Below are 15,695 nucleotides of genomic sequence, written 5' to 3' on the forward strand. Positions count from 1 at the left end.
GTGTGGCACGTTACAACATACTGCATTTCAGTCTATAATTATATTGTAAAAATCTTGCACTTTATAATCCTTACACTACTAAGCAGTGCTACACTCAGTGATGTCCTTGTAGACATTTTACCTTGACTTATTTTTTATAGCTTTATTATGCAAAATGTAATATCTACATTCACACCGATCATCTTTTAATATATTATCTATTAACAACAATAACCAAAGTATAATTGATAAGCTGCACAGAAAAATGCGAATGACCTCTGAGCTCCGAAGGCAATGCAATGCATTCTTGTACTATCAGCTAGTTTAAGGGATCGTGTTTTTAATGTATATTGCAGTGTGACAAAGGTATTGTATATACAAACAACATAACCAGGGACATGCCCTTCTTTCAAACATAAACACACACAAGCATGCACACAATCTTAGCGTCTGACGAGGTAATCTCGTATCTTGAAGCTGATGACCCCCAGCAGTATGAGGGCAGGCAGGAAGGCGTACAGGAGGAGAAAGTCCTGGGTGTAGCGTGAGAGAGCTCCAGGGTAGCCCTGCTCTATAACAAGATTACCATCCTTTATTAGACACGCTTCTGGGAAACCAGCATTCATACCTGAGACATAGCAGAAGGGTGTCAGGGGGTGATTAGTCATTGCTGATTAAAATACGGCCTGTGTCTGACCTGGGAGGAGAGGAGCACTCCTTACCACAGGTGAAGTTCAAACCATAGAACTCAGTGACGATGAGGAGCTCACAGCCATACTTCTGGAAGGTGAGGTAACTTAGCCACTGGAACACCAACGGCATCTGCTGAGTGCCCCTGTTCTCACAAGAGCAGAAGCACCCACGCAACACACAGCACTGAATCAATGCCGACATATTAGTCTCTACTGCGGTAGGCCTGTGTGATCACGCCATATTCGTGGCATATAGAAAATGAAAGAAAGCATAATCATAGCATCATTGTGTTACCTGAGGAAGCCTGAGCCCACCATGATCCCAGCTATGTTGAGCAAGGCCACTCCACTGTTAACCATGTTGGGGTCTTGAATGACCCCCAGAAGGACTAGTGTCAGGAGCTCACCCGTGATGTGGGGCACCATGATCACAGCTGTAAAACACATGAACCGCCAGGGATCAGGGTTCATGCCCACGGTCCTGAGACACACACACACACACACACACACACAGAGACTGAAAGGATACAGTATGTAATCAACAAGTAACTATAGAGCACATGCTAAGGACCAAGCAGAACATGTTTTATGGGTTGTCTTCACGGTCTTGCCCTTTAGTTACCCAGTCACACACCTTTTCCTGCCATGCCACCTTCCCCAGAAGAAGCTTATTAGGCTAAAGTTCGGAGATGGTGCCACACGTGAACGTGAGACACACCCACGGAGGGGAAAAACACAGACTCACCAGTAGAGGAAAGACGTGAATACAAATACACTGACGATACTGAAGGGGAGGATGTGGATAATGTAGGCCAAGAGTATCTGCCACTTCTGATACAGCCCATCCTTGCTCTCCTGATCGGCTATAGCCCTCAGAGCAGGGACTGCAAGGAACAAAGGGCAACTTATACATGGATTAAGGTGATGAAAGTAAGCCAAAATCAAACCAGCTAATAATGCATCATTAAGGTGTAATAATACGTCACATTTTTGGTTATGACATGTCATTAATACATTGAACCTTTGGCTCACTTTCAGCGGCAGGCGCTCTGTACAGATATATTCACCTCACACACATACCTTTTAAATATATTTAAGAATATTCTTTTTTTAACAATTATTATATATATTTTCTATGCAATTCGCACGGCATTCTTGCAGTAAAGGACTTTGTAAGATGAATCGTATCATAGTAAGAGAAAGGTTAAAATACAGTAGCAAGGTAATGTGTGATAGTACTGAAAATTATGGTGAACTCAAGGCTAACCAACAGTTACAGAAAAGCAGAAGTGCTTATGAGCTGCTTACTGCAGTAGAGGACCTTCACCTCTCTTATCTTCACTGAATGCACTGAGAGGAAATGAAGACAGGGGAGTTGAGACCAACTCCTGGTCTGGGAACCATCATGTCAACTTAAGGAGTTTGACTACTGAAGCCCAGTTCTCCTGCTTTTTGCTCTAAGGTTTATAATCCCTAAGAAAATGTATTTCATGAAAAACAAGTATAACTGTGCACTGTAATGTCTTTCAGGTGTGTGGATCTTATTTGAAAAAGTGTTTGCCAAGTTGCATGTGGACTTTCATGCATTACAGGAGCATTTCAGAGTAACTCTGAAACCCCATCATCTTTTAACATAGAGGTTGTTAAGTGCTCCTCTCAGTAAAGACTTGTGGGTATTTCTTTAACTTTTGAATAAAGAAAAGAGCAGATGCGTTACGGCCTTACAGTTTGCATGGCCCAGATATGTGGAAAACACCGGAATTCAAATGTACTTTTGTTGAATCTGATAAACAGGCGGACGTAACTTACACAGGGCCACAGCATTGAGCATGCCAGTGTACGGAGAAGCGCCCACACACTGGTAGATGATCCCAATTCGGTCCTGTACTGCACCCTTAGTGACATCATTGTCTAGATTTATAACAAAGAAGGCTATAAAGAGCCCATAGATGAGATTTTGAGAGAGACGCATGAGAACGCCCATCCTGTCTCGTGACAAGTTCCGCACAGTCCTCCTGAAGAGAGAGAGAGAGAGAGAGAGAGAGAGAGAGAGAGAGAGAGAGAGAGAATTCTTTTCCCTGAAAAAATTATAATTTGGTCACAAACTGTTGTTAAACATTACTAAATGTTAAACCGATCAAGGCCGATAATATAAGCTCCTCACCTAACAAGGACGCCCAGTTTTGAAATACAGTTTGGGGATTCCTTGCTCTTGAAGGGAATCACGGGTTTGTCAGGATGCTGACAGCTCTTCTCAATCCTGTCCACCATGCTCTGATAGATCGCTGAGCTCTGATACGCTGAGGTTATATCATGCATTCGCCTATAGGTGGCAGCCTCTCTCTCACTACAGCGTGTGTCCACCGAGGTGAGGTCCACTGGTAGACAAGGAAGTCACTAAATTATGACAGGGACTGTTAATCTCCAGTCTGAGCAAATATCGTTAAAAGTGCGAAGAGTTATTTAAGTTCACATAAGGCGAGGGCTTATTCCTCCCTCTGTTTTAAACTAAAGTAACCTTAACACTGTTGCTAATCATACAAGGTTCAACTCTTTCAAATAATAGCTAAGCATCTACACATTTTTTTAATCTATCTGTTTTTGTTCTTTAACTCTGTATCCTTGACCATCATCTGTTGTGTATTGTTTGTTACTTTTTTTTGGAGGGGGGGGTTCCATATTTATTTTATGAGTTTTATATATATATATATATATATATATATATATATATATATATATATATATATATATATATATATATATATATATATATGTTAACCAACCAGACATAGTACTGGTGGACAAACAGAAGAGTGATAGATGTCACAATCTCAAGTGATAGCAACATCAGAAACAAGGAACACTAAAAGCTCGACAAATACCAAGGGCTGAAAGAAGAGTTAGAAAAGATGTGGAGGGTGAAGGCAACTGTAGTTGATTTCCCACGGAAATCAGAGCACTAGGGGCTGTAACCCCCAGACTGGGAGAATGGCTCCAATAGATACCAGGAACAACATCCAACATCCATGCAGAAGAGTGCAGTCCTGGGAACAGATAATATAATACACAGGACTCTTGGGCTCCCAGGCCTCTGCTAGAGGACCCAAGCTTGAAGGTAAATGACTGCCCAGAGGGCAAGTGGGGAATTTATACAGACACACACACACACACACACAAACTATACATATATATATAAAGAGCGCGAGAGAGAGAGAGAGAGAGAGAGAGAGAGAGAGAGAGAGAGAGAGAGAGAGAGAGAGAGAGAGAGAGCTGAGATTCAGACTGATAGAGAGAATGTTTCTGACAGAGATCCTTAAAGTTTTTGCACAGCTGATGAAGGACATCTGTCCGAAACATTCTATTTCTCTGGAAAGTGTGTACTTCAGTACAATTTTGAAAATCTCTTCATCTCTTGCTACAGTGCACTGCAGTTACTCTCCTGGAATCTTCTTATATATATATATATATATATAAAATGGATGATGATGATGATTATCTTTATTATTATTATTATTATTATTAGCAGTAGTACTAGTACTAGTACTAATAGTAGTTCTAGTATTATTCCAAACCCAGCTTTGTCATCTACTGCAACTCGTGCTTTGCTGGTCTTTCTCTACGGGCCATCAGACCTCTACAACTGATCCAGAAAGTAGCACAATTAGTCTTCAATCTCCTGAGGGACAAGCAATTCACTCCACTGCTGTGTTCCCTTCTCTGGTTTCCAGTAGCTGCACGCATCAGATTTAAAACCCTGACGCTTGCCTACAAAAGCCAAAAATGGACCAGCCCCCAGCACATCCCCACATGATGACGATGGTTAAAGCCTAATCCGTAACTCAAGCACTTCGAACCTCAAGTATGTTCCGACAGCAGAGTCCCTTGCAGTCTTCAAACACATACTGAAGACTTATTTATTTGTGGAATATTTAAATGAGCATTGATCCTGCACCTATGATATTTCATACTACTGCATCAGCAACTGAAACTCTAGCACTTGTTGGGTATTGTGTGATGCTGAACCAATCGTTGTGTGATTTAGAGATTGTCTATAGAACTTGTGCTCATTCTTATTTTGCTCTTCTTCCAGGTATCAGCATTGATTCCTGTATTTCGCAGTATTCTTGCTCAACAGTATCTTGAAGTCAAACCTACTGTACTGGCTAGGACACATTCTGTGAGTAGATGACAAAGCACTTTTGTAAGTCGCTCTGGATAAGAGCGTATGCAAAATGTAAATGTAAATGTAAATATGTTTTTAAAGAATAAGTCATTTTACTATTTTACATTAAGCTGTATAAAGGAGATGGGGAAGAAAGAGGGAAAGATATAGAGGTGTGAGAAAGTGAATGAAACCCTCAAGAAATAGTACAATACAACTGATAGAAAATCGTTAAGTAGTAGTAGAATACCATAAATATTAAACACTTAATTAGTGGTACAATACCATAGATATCAAAGGGGTTGCAATACTCTGGACACTCATAGCCACAGATACTGAAGAAATCCACCATCTCTTCAGGCTGCCCACAAAACACCAACTCTCCACAGCTCATAATGGCTATTCTGCTGAAGATCTGTGGGCAGAAAGAGACACTTACACTTCTGCTAATTACTGCATCCTGACCTTGAGACTTGACCTTGCCTGATAAACCATCTACATTTATGACTAGGATACGTGACTGTTATGGTATTTGATATGATTGACATCTAGGTTGCTGCCTTGCTTGTAAAACTAGTTTAATACCAGTGTGCCTTTGTTAGCAACTTCACAGCATCTTCGCACTTACTCTGAATAGTTCTGAGCGTGGTTGGTGGATGGTCACTATGACAATACGGTCCCTCTTGGCTAACTCTGCCAGCAGCACTACAATCTGATTGGCTGTCATACTGTCCAGGCCAGTGGTTGGCTCATCCAGGAGGATCACCTCTGCGATGGCACAAGTTAGAACGTTAGAAACACGAGGAAGTAGAGAAAAAGCAGACAAGTAACTTTTCCACTCTGTGTCCTCCTTATGAAACTTTATGATGATTATCATTTAACACATTAAATCATCCAATTAATAGAGCAATTAATAAGTTTGCCTTTGTCTAAAGTTAGAGCCAAATTAATTGCATGATTAATTCATTTCCTGCTTGATTGGAGACAGCAGACGATGAAAAACCTTTATAATTGGCAGAGGGTATGTTCAGTTAAAAAGGGGCTTGACTAATCCTTGGTCCAGAGTCCCTGGATGCCATTCAAGTCCAAGGAGCCAGATAAAGTATCCCAGAGGTACCCTCAAGGAGTACAGCTTTAATTCCATATTTATGATAACCCTGCCTTTCAGTCTTTTAATAGTCTCCTTCTCCCAGTCTGTGTCTGCTGTGCTGGACAGTCAGTGCTTCCATTCCTCTATGTCTGCGTACATCTCTTTTCACCAACGATGTGTGCATATGCAGCATTCACAAACATGTTTTCACACCGCACTAAGATCCTGTCTGGTTCATGTTGCTAACGTGTGGGCCAGGTACGCATGTGGTTACTGAGCTGCCAGGCAGGTGAAAGGGCAGCCCTGTGCACTCACTGGGGTCCTGAAGCAGTTGGCTCGCTATCGACACCCTCCTCCTCTCTCCTCCAGAGATGCCGGGAAAAATTCGGCCGCCAATCACGCTGTGAGCCACGTGGCTTAGGCTCAGCTCCGCCATGACGGCATCCACCTAGGAAATAGGAGCAGGTGGGTGAGCTTCACGCACTGGCACACCTGTAACGACATTAGGTTCCACCCAAACAAAATGTAGTGTCCATGGAACTGGGCCCACACGCTCTGTAGTGACACGGGGCGAATCACCTTCTTGCGGATAGCTTGGGCAGAGTGCCACCTCAGGGCCAGTTGAGCCGTGAATGTCAGTGTCTCCTCCACTGTCAGATAGCTCAGGAGATTGTCACTCTGAGAACGGGTGAGAAAGGGATAGTGCCCATTAGAGAGGAATGGCAGGGAAATGTTTTCACACAATCAACTCCACAAATGCAATAGAGCATAAAAGGCTGTCATTTGAAGCCCGGTGAAGGGGTTTGTAAAGCCATTTCTATTTTCATCAAAAGTATCATATCAAGGCCCTAAAACTTACATTAAAATTCCTTATTCAGATAAATTATTCAGATTCTTAGGATTTTCTGAAAAACTAAATGTAGGTGACGAAAACCTATATCAGCCATATTAGCCATATGGGTAATGCGTTACTTAAACCCTACGTCATAACACTAACATAGCCATGTCATAAACATGTCATGTCATCTGTCATATGCTTTAACGACGGCACCTTCATGGTGCATTTGTGTGTGTTATAAGACTGTAATGACAAATGTACTGATAGTTCTAATGATCACGGAGGAACTATGTCAGGTAAAAACACTTGGGCTCATTCAGAATTTCTTGGAAGAGTGCAACTTAAACAGATCATAATTTAATTATGTCCTTTGTTAAGACAGTAATAACAGTATTGTTTCCAATATCCTATTCCATGTATAACTACCTTTGGTTGTGCCCAAAAAGGTCACCTAAACCTGCCCACTTGAGCAGAGTCTATGTTTGAGAGGTCATAGACCCCTTGAGCACTGCATCAAGCAAATATACACCTCAGGGCTATTTAAAAACACGAGTAGTAATGCTTTATATTATGGTTATATTTAATCCCTTTGTGAATGTAGATTTTATGTCAGTGAAGACATTCATTTAGAAATCATTATGAAAAACTGGCAGCCAATGATGTCTTATGTTTTTTTGATATAACATTTTATAATGTTTCTAATACAGCAGTGAAATTTATATATACAATTTTAAAATATACTTCTGATATTTGAGCAGTCATTACCATATTTGAAGTATATAGTATTTTTAAAATGCTTGATTTTGTTATGACCTCTTTGTAACATGTTAATATAAAGTATATGACATGTGCATTATACCATGACATTTGCCATGACATATGTGCTGACACCATTAGGATTTTTTAAGAATCGTAATATGTTGCATAAGTTCTAGCTAGCTTGGCTTTTTAACAGTGAGATTTTGTCAGTGACCTAAAAGCCTGGAGTTAACGGTGGCTTGTAGTTTAGAGGTAAGAACTAGGAGGATTTAATGAAACAATTGTATCTTTATGATAATAAGTATATGGGTTTCCAGACAGTTAGTAATCTCTCAAATATTTTTTTCTTTGTTGACGTGAAAAGGGTTGAAGTGGTGGAGGTGATGAATGGTCCAAAAGAGAATGTCCTTGTACGACTGAGTTCTTAATATAAGTTCTTAACTTAAGTTTCAGCACTGTTTGAGGGACCATTTCAGTATCTCTGTGTTTAAATAATGACTTCATGCTCTAATATCACCAACTCCAATTTGCCCATGAGAACAGAATTAATGACTGGATTAACTTATAGCCCCCAGTAGTCCTTACTTTATATCTATAATAATATAAGCGATTACTCCAAATGAGTGTGGTCTCTCCATGATGATTTAACTTTGCAGTGGATACACATGACTTGTTTAGAGGAAGATTAAGAAGGACCAGTCTTGTTTCAGCACAGAAACTTTAGTACCCTCTCTGTCGACTTTATTGAGTGTGTAAAAGTTTTTTGTGCTGCTTTGCAGACCTAACCTCCATTCACCCAGACAGATACCCCTTACCCACTTCTTTCATTCACTGTAGGTTCACAGACCAAAGGTCAGCTCAGCGTTAGCCAGCAACACACAAGCTCACACACACCTTGCACATGTGTCTGTGTACTCATTGGTTTATCTGTACACACTGGTTTGTCTACTCACTTGTAGCACATAGGAGAAGCATTCCTGAAACTGGTCTTGCTTGATTTTCCTTCCGTTCACAAACACTTCACCAGTGAGAGTGCCGCTTTTTCCAATCCGTCCTGCGATAGCGTCTAACAGAGTGGTCTTCCCAGAGCCTGAAGAGAGACACTACTATTCAGACACACTGGAAGGCGCTTCTAGATGTCAGCATCATAGTATTTGCCTATGGTGTAATTGGTGAGCAATTTGTATGCTATGAATTACTAAAAAGTGATTTCACTACCATCACTACACTAGTGATTATTAAAGCTCACTCTTAGCTACTTTTGTTCCAGATTCAGCATTATTAGAGAAAAATTTATATTTTCCCTTTGAAATATACCACTGAAATACATAGCTGCCAGTTAGCAGGAGAATACACAAGCCATCCTTCTACTTCAGATGCGTTCCCTCCCACAGTGGCACTTGCCTCCTGAGATGTTCATCTAAAATACCTACATACACAAACCTGCCCACGAGGACCCTCACCTGAGTTCCCCAGGATGCCTAGTATCTGGCCACTGTCCACATGAAGCATCACCTCGTTCAGGATCTGCCGTGTCCATTTTTTTCTGTAGGAGCTGAGGTTCCACCAGGGCCCTACATGCTCACTTACACAAGCAGCAAACACAGCAGACAGCATACAGAAAATGATGCCACTGTACATAAACACAGACCTGAAAGCATGTTCAAATATGGGAGACACTGGTTTAGGTGTTAGTCACTTCTAGTTAGCAGAAGTGTACTTTTTTGTTACTCAGACAGCAAAAACAACTCATGATAAAAGTAGAGAATTAGGTTGCTTACAATATATGATATCTGATATTAAAATTAAAGGAGCAATGAGTCAATTTTATCACCTAAAAGTAGATCACATGAGATGTAGCAGCTCACATGAGATGAAGAATCAAATGCTTTGTAGTCCTCAAATGAAGCAGCTAATGCTCCATAGAACTTGTTTAAAATAGATTTAGAACAGAATCTTTGAAACATCCAGTACACTAGGTGACAGTCTGCTTCATAATGTGAAGAAGAATAGTTGGAAACATGACTTGTTGCTCCTTTAATTGTTGAAATAGTTATAAAATCTAAAATATAATAATATAATAATGTATAAGAAATAAAATATCATAGGACATTTTCAAGCAGTGTACTGTTTGTAAAAGAGAAAGCTGATAAAGTTGAGCGTACAATTTTTCATCCAGTGTGAACATTGTTATGCCCTTCAGTTGTTTTTTTAAATATATAAATAGATATATAAAATATCTCTGTAGGCGCTTTCACGTGAGCAGCAACACTTGCCAGCCTCTATTTCAGAAGACATTTTCAGCATTAACATGCTTTTCATTTGGCAGTACATTTAAGGCAGCCAGCAGAGAGCCAGATTTGATAAAAATCAGTATTAGTTCCTGATGGACATCAGTTTGCCAGGTGTTTGCCAGCAATGATCATTATCGAAGTGTGATGCTCACATGACAGTGTAAATGTGTATGTTAAAAACTTTGTTTCGATGAGGGAACATTCCTACCTGACTGTGTAGGAGGCTTTCTTCACGCTAAGGCTGCAGGACGGCTGCCTTTGGGCTGGCAAAGGTGGGTTCTGCTTGCTGGTCCTCTTCTCAGACACAAACTTGAAAGATTCACTTTTTCCATTTTTCAGGCATCCGGTCTGCATGGAGTAGGAGTCCCTCATGCTGCCAACCACCTGCTGGTTCCCAGACTTGGATGCAGTTTCTCCCAGGTCCCCTCTCGTGCCTGTGTGTCCATTCCACCGCGGCTGGCACCATAAACAGAAAAGCTTATCAGTGGACCTTTGCCCGGTGCGTTATATAGAGCAGGCTTTGAGAGTGCCACCTCTCTACAGCAGCACAAGACAGCAGAGGGACTGGCAGGTGCTCTCACAGGTTTCCAACCCAGACCCAGGGGTCTCAGGCCCCAGTCGGCGACTCCACCGCTCGCGCCCACCAGGTGCCACGTCCTGCAAGAGCGTGTTCGATTCAGGAAGCGGCTCCTGCTTCTTGGCACAGCCGGCGAGCATGCTGAGCGGAACCCACAAAGAGGAAACCAGGGCAAGTAAACAGACTAAACTGGGGCGCTAAGATGCAACACAGGGCAGGCAGCACAGGGCAGGCAGCACAGTCGCTGGGTTTGGGTTGAGGAGTTACGCTGGGGTGTTGTTTGCGAACAGCTCCGTATTACATAATGAAAACGTATGCTATTATTTCAGTGGACCTTGGACCAGGTGAAGATTCAGGTAAAGATTCATCGTTGTGCGCTTATCTACTGGTGTGAGATAAATCTGTTAAAAAAGGATAAGACCTTAATAATATTTTACAACTGGACTATCTGTTTCATCTCAAGATGCACCCATTTGAACTACACAATGCCTCAGTAGGGCTTTAAATAAGGTAACCGCGGTCATGGATTACAAGGCAGTAAGGAAAATGTCTGCAGACTGCTAGTATTGGAAATGTTTTGCTGTGTAATACAGTGCACTGCTGTATGTTGTGGAATTGGAACACACAGTACAAGCTCTTTAACTCTTTGGTTGCGCACGCAGGACAGAAACATCCGGTTGGTTTCCTCTGCTGAGGAAGACAGTAGCCTGTATTTTACCTACAGCGGGGGATGCAATGAGCTGGAGGTCAGAAATCTGCACTATGAGGTACTGCACTCTTTCTTTAATTTCATCACCAGTCATTCTTAACTTAACTGCATTTATAATCCACTCATTTCCACACAAGTTCTCCCTTCTCTCATCTGAACTGTGCAGTGTCGGTCCTCTTTGTCATTACGGGATACAAATGCATGCGGCGTAATGCTGCTCTGGGTGCCCGGTGTCGCAGGTGAACACGGCAGCTCAGATCCCCTGGTATGAGAGATTGTCGGAGCTAAAGATGCCCTGGGAGATGGCCGCGGATAAGCAGACAGCCATCAGAGACCTGAGCCTACGAGTGCACAGCGGCCAAATGCTTGCCGTCATCGGCAGCTCAGGTGAACTTTAGTATCAGTCCGGCGGGGGCGCTTCAAATTCCTGCTATGCGAAAGTGTTTAGTAAAGATGAAAGGACATCTGAATAAACCTCGAAATCAGTGAGATAAAATAAGCAGTGAGTGGGGTCCAAGATGAGGACTGTTAGCACGCCGAGGTGTAAGCGCACGTGTCTGTCCTGCTCAGGCTGTGGAAAGACCTCCCTGCTGGACATCATTACGTGTCGGGACGAAGGGGGCACCAAGAAATCCGGGGAGATCCTGATCAACGGCAAAGCCTGTACACGCTCGCTGGTGAAGAAGAGCATCGCTCACGTGCGGCAGGACGACCGCCTGCTCCCTCACCTGACTGTGCGCGAGACGCTTGCCTTCGTGGCCAGACTGCGCTTGCCGACCCACTTCTCACAGGCACAGAGAGATCAAAGGGTACGCTTCTCCGCACTGCTAGAGTCCCCGTTTCCCTAGTAAGGTCAGCACGGTCCGAACACCTTCAGTTCACAAGGCGGACGGGAAAACTGAGCGACATTCCGGGATTTCACATATTTATTATTTGCCAGACTAGACAACAGAAGGCTATTTCTGGAATGAATTCCAGGATGTCAACATCATGGAAGTGGTTTAGGCCAAGTAGCTGCTCATAGTCTTTGCCCAGACAAATCCCTAAATGTGACAAAAAGATCACGATGACACTGGAAAAGCCCAGGAAAGTACTTTCACCACTGGGTCTCACACATTCCGTGTAAGAACAGGAGGGTGAAGTTATTGTAAAACTTAGGGCACCTTCCCATTAATGGCTGGCTGGGCTTTCTGGTTGTAGCAGCGGGTCCTTCTGGGTGACTGATTCATGCACGAGCCTGACGAAGCGCTGCTCCATGCAGGTGGACGACGTCATCGCCGAGCTGCGGCTGAGGCAGTGTGCCAACACGCGGGTGGGGAACAGCTACGTGCGGGGTGTGTCTGGGGGCGAGAGGAGGAGGGTCAGCATCGCTGTCCAGCTCCTCTGGAACCCAGGTGAGCGTGACGTGACCCACGACTCGCGAGTAACTACAGTTTTGCCTCAATTTATCTGTAAAAATGAATTATTTTAGAATCGTTGGACCAGACAATCATTGGACCGGGGCTTCCCAAGCTTCTTTAGGTTCAGATGTTCCTTACTGTCCGCCTGTTCCGCAGGCATTCTCATCCTGGATGAGCCTACTTCAGGTCTGGACAGCTTCACCGCTCACAACCTGGTCATCACATTGTACCGCTTGGCCCGAGGGAACCGCCTGGTCCTGCTCTCCGTCCACCAGCCGCGCTCCGACATCTTCCAGCTCTTCGACCTGGTGGTGCTGCTCTCCTCCGGCTCGGCTGTGTACTGTGGCCCGGCCAAAGACATGGTGCCCTACTTCACCTCCCTGGGACACCCGTGCCCCCGCTACTGCAACCCCTCCGACTACTACGGTGAGGGGAGGAGGGTCCGGCTGGGACGCACAGCCCGGGTTCCGTCCCGGCGGGCGAGCGGGTCCGGCCGTGTGTTTGAACTGCATCTCTCCGTTGCAGTGGACCTGATCAGCGTTGACCGGCGCAGCCCGGAGAAGGAGGCCGAGTGTCTAGAGCGGGTCAGGGTGCTGTCGGTCCAGTTCGCGGCGAACGTGAAGAACACGGATGACTTCATGTGGAAGTGGCAGGACCAGGACGCTCCGACGCCGGAGAGCCTTCAGGAGTAAAGCCCTGTTCCCAGGCTTCAAGTTTTCTCGGGAGGACGAGGGCGGGCGAACGCAAACGGCAGGTCGCCGCGTGATATCGTTGTGCTTTCTCTTGCAGAGCCCCTCCCGTAAACAAAGCCGAAACCAGCATCCCGTTGTCCAAACAGGAGGACCGCCTGCCTGGCCGGCTGCACCAGTTTACCACGTTGGCTAGGTAAGTGCTGGCCTGTAGATCGACAGGATTTCGGATTTAGGATCAGGATCCTTAGGATTCAGTGCACGTGTCAGTGATTGCAGTACAAATGAGTTCGTGCCGAACTCTAGTACATGTGGATCCATGCTGACAGCATGTCTCCTGTGGGCTCGGCCAGGCGGCAGGTGTTCAACGACTACCGCGACCTGGTGACGTTGCTGGTGCACGGCCTGGAGGCACTGCTGATGTCCCTGCTCGTCGGCTTCCTTTACTTTGGCTTAGCAGAGCAGCAGCTGTCCATGCAAGACACTGTTTCCCTCCTCTACATGATGGGAGCTCTGACACCTTTTGCTGTGGTGCTGGACGTTATAGCCAAGTGTGAGTGGCGAACACGCGCACGGGCCAAACGGGAGATGACGTCCTTCTTTCTTTGTACTTGTCCGGCATAAGTGTGTGTTGTGGCATCTGTAGGTCACTCGGAGAGAGCCATGCTGTATCATGAGCTGGAGGACGGCTTGTATTCTGTCACTCCATACTTTTTTGCCAAGGTATACACACCTTCCTGCAGCAGCACTGACTCAAGTATGAGCAGTTTAGATTCTGTCCACAAGGAGGCAGCAGAGCCCCATGAAGCTTCTTACATTTACATTTACGGCATTTAGCAGACGCTCTTATCCAGAGCAACTTACAAGAGTGCTTTGTCATTTACTCATAGAATATATCCAAGTACAGTACAGTAGGTTAGAATTAAACATACCAATGAACTAGAATACTGTAGAATACAGGGATGAATGCTGATACCTAGAAGTGCAAAATACATAAGGTCTATCTTATCACCTGTTCTTTAGGTGAATTTGTGAAAACTGTGATATATGACTTGGAAATACAGCTGTCGCTGTTTGTAGCTGCGATGTTATATGACGTAAAACTGCACTTCAGGTCCCCCGCATTAGCTTGTGGATGTGTATGTCAGGTCCTGGGTGAACTACCGGAGCACTGCGTCTTCACGCTGGTCTACGGTCTGCCCATCTACTGGCTGGCGGGCCTGAATGCCGAGCCCGACCGCTTCCTGCTCAACCTGCTGCTGGTGTGGCTGATCGTGTACTGCAGCCGCTGCATGGCCCTGTTCGTGGCAGCCGCGCTGCCCACGCTGCAGACCTCGTCCTTCCTGGGCAACTCCTTCTTCACCGTCTTTTATCTGACCGGGGGCTTCGTCATAAGCCTGGACAACATGTGGCCGGGTAAGGGCCAGTGAAGCAGTGGTGATCCCTGGGTCAGGGCTTTTTTTGTTTGTTTGTTTTTGACCAACAGTTGTTTTTTTTCCTCTCTCAGTGGCCTCGTGGTTCTCCTACATCTCCTTCATGCGTTGGGGCTTCGACGGAATGCTTCAAGTTCAGTTCCGCGGCCTCACATATCAAGTTCAGCTCGGCAACCTGACCATCAACGTAGACGGCATCAAAGTAAGATCCAGGGGCCCCGGAGAGACGCCGTCCCAGCCTCGCCCCGAACACGCGCCTTCGCTTCTGTTGGTTACCTCTGATGTGGTGTCGTCTGTTCCGCCCCATCCAGGTGGTGGAGGCCATGCACATGAACCAGTTCCCGCTGTTCTCCTGTTACCTGGTGCTGATCGCCGTGATCCTCGTCTTCATGTTCCTCTACTACATGTCGCTCAGGTTCATTAAGCAGAAGTCCACTCAGGACTGGTGAGCAATTCATCCTGCCACTGGGTGGCAGCATAGCACCGGGTACACCCATCTGCCTTCACTTTTCAGGTTTTTTGGGCTTTTCTTCTTTTGGCAAGCGATTAGAGCACTACTCTCCAAGATATCCATCTATGGCTTTTGCTCCCAATTTTTTAAATTCTTTTTTTGTAAACACTAATCCTTCAGTACACCAAGATTGTTAAGCTTAATAATGTGTTATGAAATGCAAGTTTTGCACTGGTGCAAAACCCTGATAAACGTGCCAAGAGAATTTTTAAAATATAACAGACTTGAACCTATGAAGTTACTGTATGTGTTATTCAAGATGGATCTCTGTGCATCAGGCTCATGTTTACATGTTTCCAATAAGGTGGGTGGTAGTTATACTAATATATGGGTGGAACAAATATGATATATTTATATTAAAATAAATATGTACAGTAGTTGTCCATACAGTCTGGTCAACAGAGTGCATGGACAACTATCATTCTTTAACCATTCATTAATTCATTCATCAACTCTGACAGCATCTGTGCGGTGTTCCAATGGAGAAGTCTTTAAATAGCTCCCAAGGCAGCATTACATTTACAGGGTTAAATGTGTGCAAATACAAACTGATTTGGTTGCC

The 15,695-nt window shown here is 44.4% G+C and overlaps 2 protein-coding genes across 4 annotated transcripts; one reads left to right on the forward strand and one right to left on the reverse strand.

Moving 5' to 3' along the window:
• Positions 1 to 84: 84 nt before the first annotated feature.
• Positions 85 to 10,186, reverse strand: abcg5 (ATP-binding cassette, sub-family G (WHITE), member 5). 2 transcript variants are annotated; one of them, XM_081725002.1, is made up of 13 exons: positions 10,023 to 10,186; positions 8,984 to 9,105; positions 8,474 to 8,610; positions 6,503 to 6,601; positions 6,239 to 6,371; positions 5,462 to 5,601; positions 5,119 to 5,248; positions 2,836 to 3,049; positions 2,481 to 2,686; positions 1,417 to 1,555; positions 967 to 1,152; positions 702 to 814; positions 85 to 550 (listed from the first exon to the last, which is right to left on the reverse strand). In XM_081725002.1, the coding sequence occupies exons 1-13, from the start codon at positions 10,184 to 10,186 to the stop codon at positions 423 to 425; spliced, it is 1,911 nt and encodes a 636-aa protein (XP_081581128.1). In that variant the 3' UTR covers positions 85 to 422. The 2 variants fall into 2 exon arrangements, with proteins under 2 accessions (XP_081581128.1, XP_026867371.2); XM_027011570.3 differs by having other exon boundaries at positions 92 to 607.
• Positions 10,185 to 15,632, forward strand: abcg8 (ATP-binding cassette, sub-family G (WHITE), member 8). Of its 2 annotated transcripts, XM_081725001.1 has the most exons (14): positions 10,185 to 10,562; positions 10,721 to 10,747; positions 11,054 to 11,158; positions 11,340 to 11,487; positions 11,671 to 11,909; positions 12,362 to 12,494; positions 12,657 to 12,926; positions 13,026 to 13,188; positions 13,290 to 13,385; positions 13,543 to 13,742; positions 13,836 to 13,912; positions 14,338 to 14,605; positions 14,697 to 14,824; positions 14,934 to 15,632. In XM_081725001.1, the coding sequence occupies exons 1-14, from the start codon at positions 10,185 to 10,187 to the stop codon at positions 15,069 to 15,071; spliced, it is 2,370 nt and encodes a 789-aa protein (XP_081581127.1). In that variant the 3' UTR covers positions 15,072 to 15,632. The 2 variants fall into 2 exon arrangements, with proteins under 2 accessions (XP_081581127.1, XP_035387509.2); XM_035531616.2 differs by lacking the exon at positions 10,721 to 10,747.
• The last annotated feature ends 63 nt before the right edge of the window (positions 15,633 to 15,695 follow it).

The sequence above is a fragment of the Electrophorus electricus genome, chromosome 12 (assembly GCF_041902795.1).
Source record: "Electrophorus electricus isolate QZ-2024a chromosome 12, ASM4190279v1, whole genome shotgun sequence".
NCBI lineage: Eukaryota > Metazoa > Chordata > Actinopteri > Gymnotiformes > Gymnotidae > Electrophorus > Electrophorus electricus.

Excerpts from the sequence above, each read along its gene's own strand:
- abcg8 (XM_081725001.1), top strand. The coding sequence starts at position 10,185 with ATGCTGCCAACCACCTGCTGGTTCCCAGACTTGGATGCAGTTTCTCCC. Across the intron at positions 10,563-10,720 it reads CCCACAAAGAGGAAACCAGG|TGGACCTTGGACCAGGTGAA; the intron begins GCAAGTAAACAG and ends CTATTATTTCAG. Across the intron at positions 11,159-11,339 it reads TCAGAAATCTGCACTATGAG|GTGAACACGGCAGCTCAGAT; the intron begins GTACTGCACTCT and ends CCGGTGTCGCAG.
- abcg5 (XM_027011570.3), bottom strand. The coding sequence starts at position 10,186 with ATGAGGGACTCCTACTCCATGCAGACCGGATGCCTGAAAAATGGAAAA. Across the intron at positions 9,106-10,022 it reads AAAGCCTCCTACACAGTCAG|TGAGCATGTAGGGCCCTGGT; the intron begins GTAGGAATGTTC and ends TGCTTGTGTAAG. Across the intron at positions 3,050-5,118 it reads CAACCCCTTTGATATCTATG|TGGACCTCACCTCGGTGGAC; the intron begins GTATTGTACCAC and ends CTTGTCTACCAG.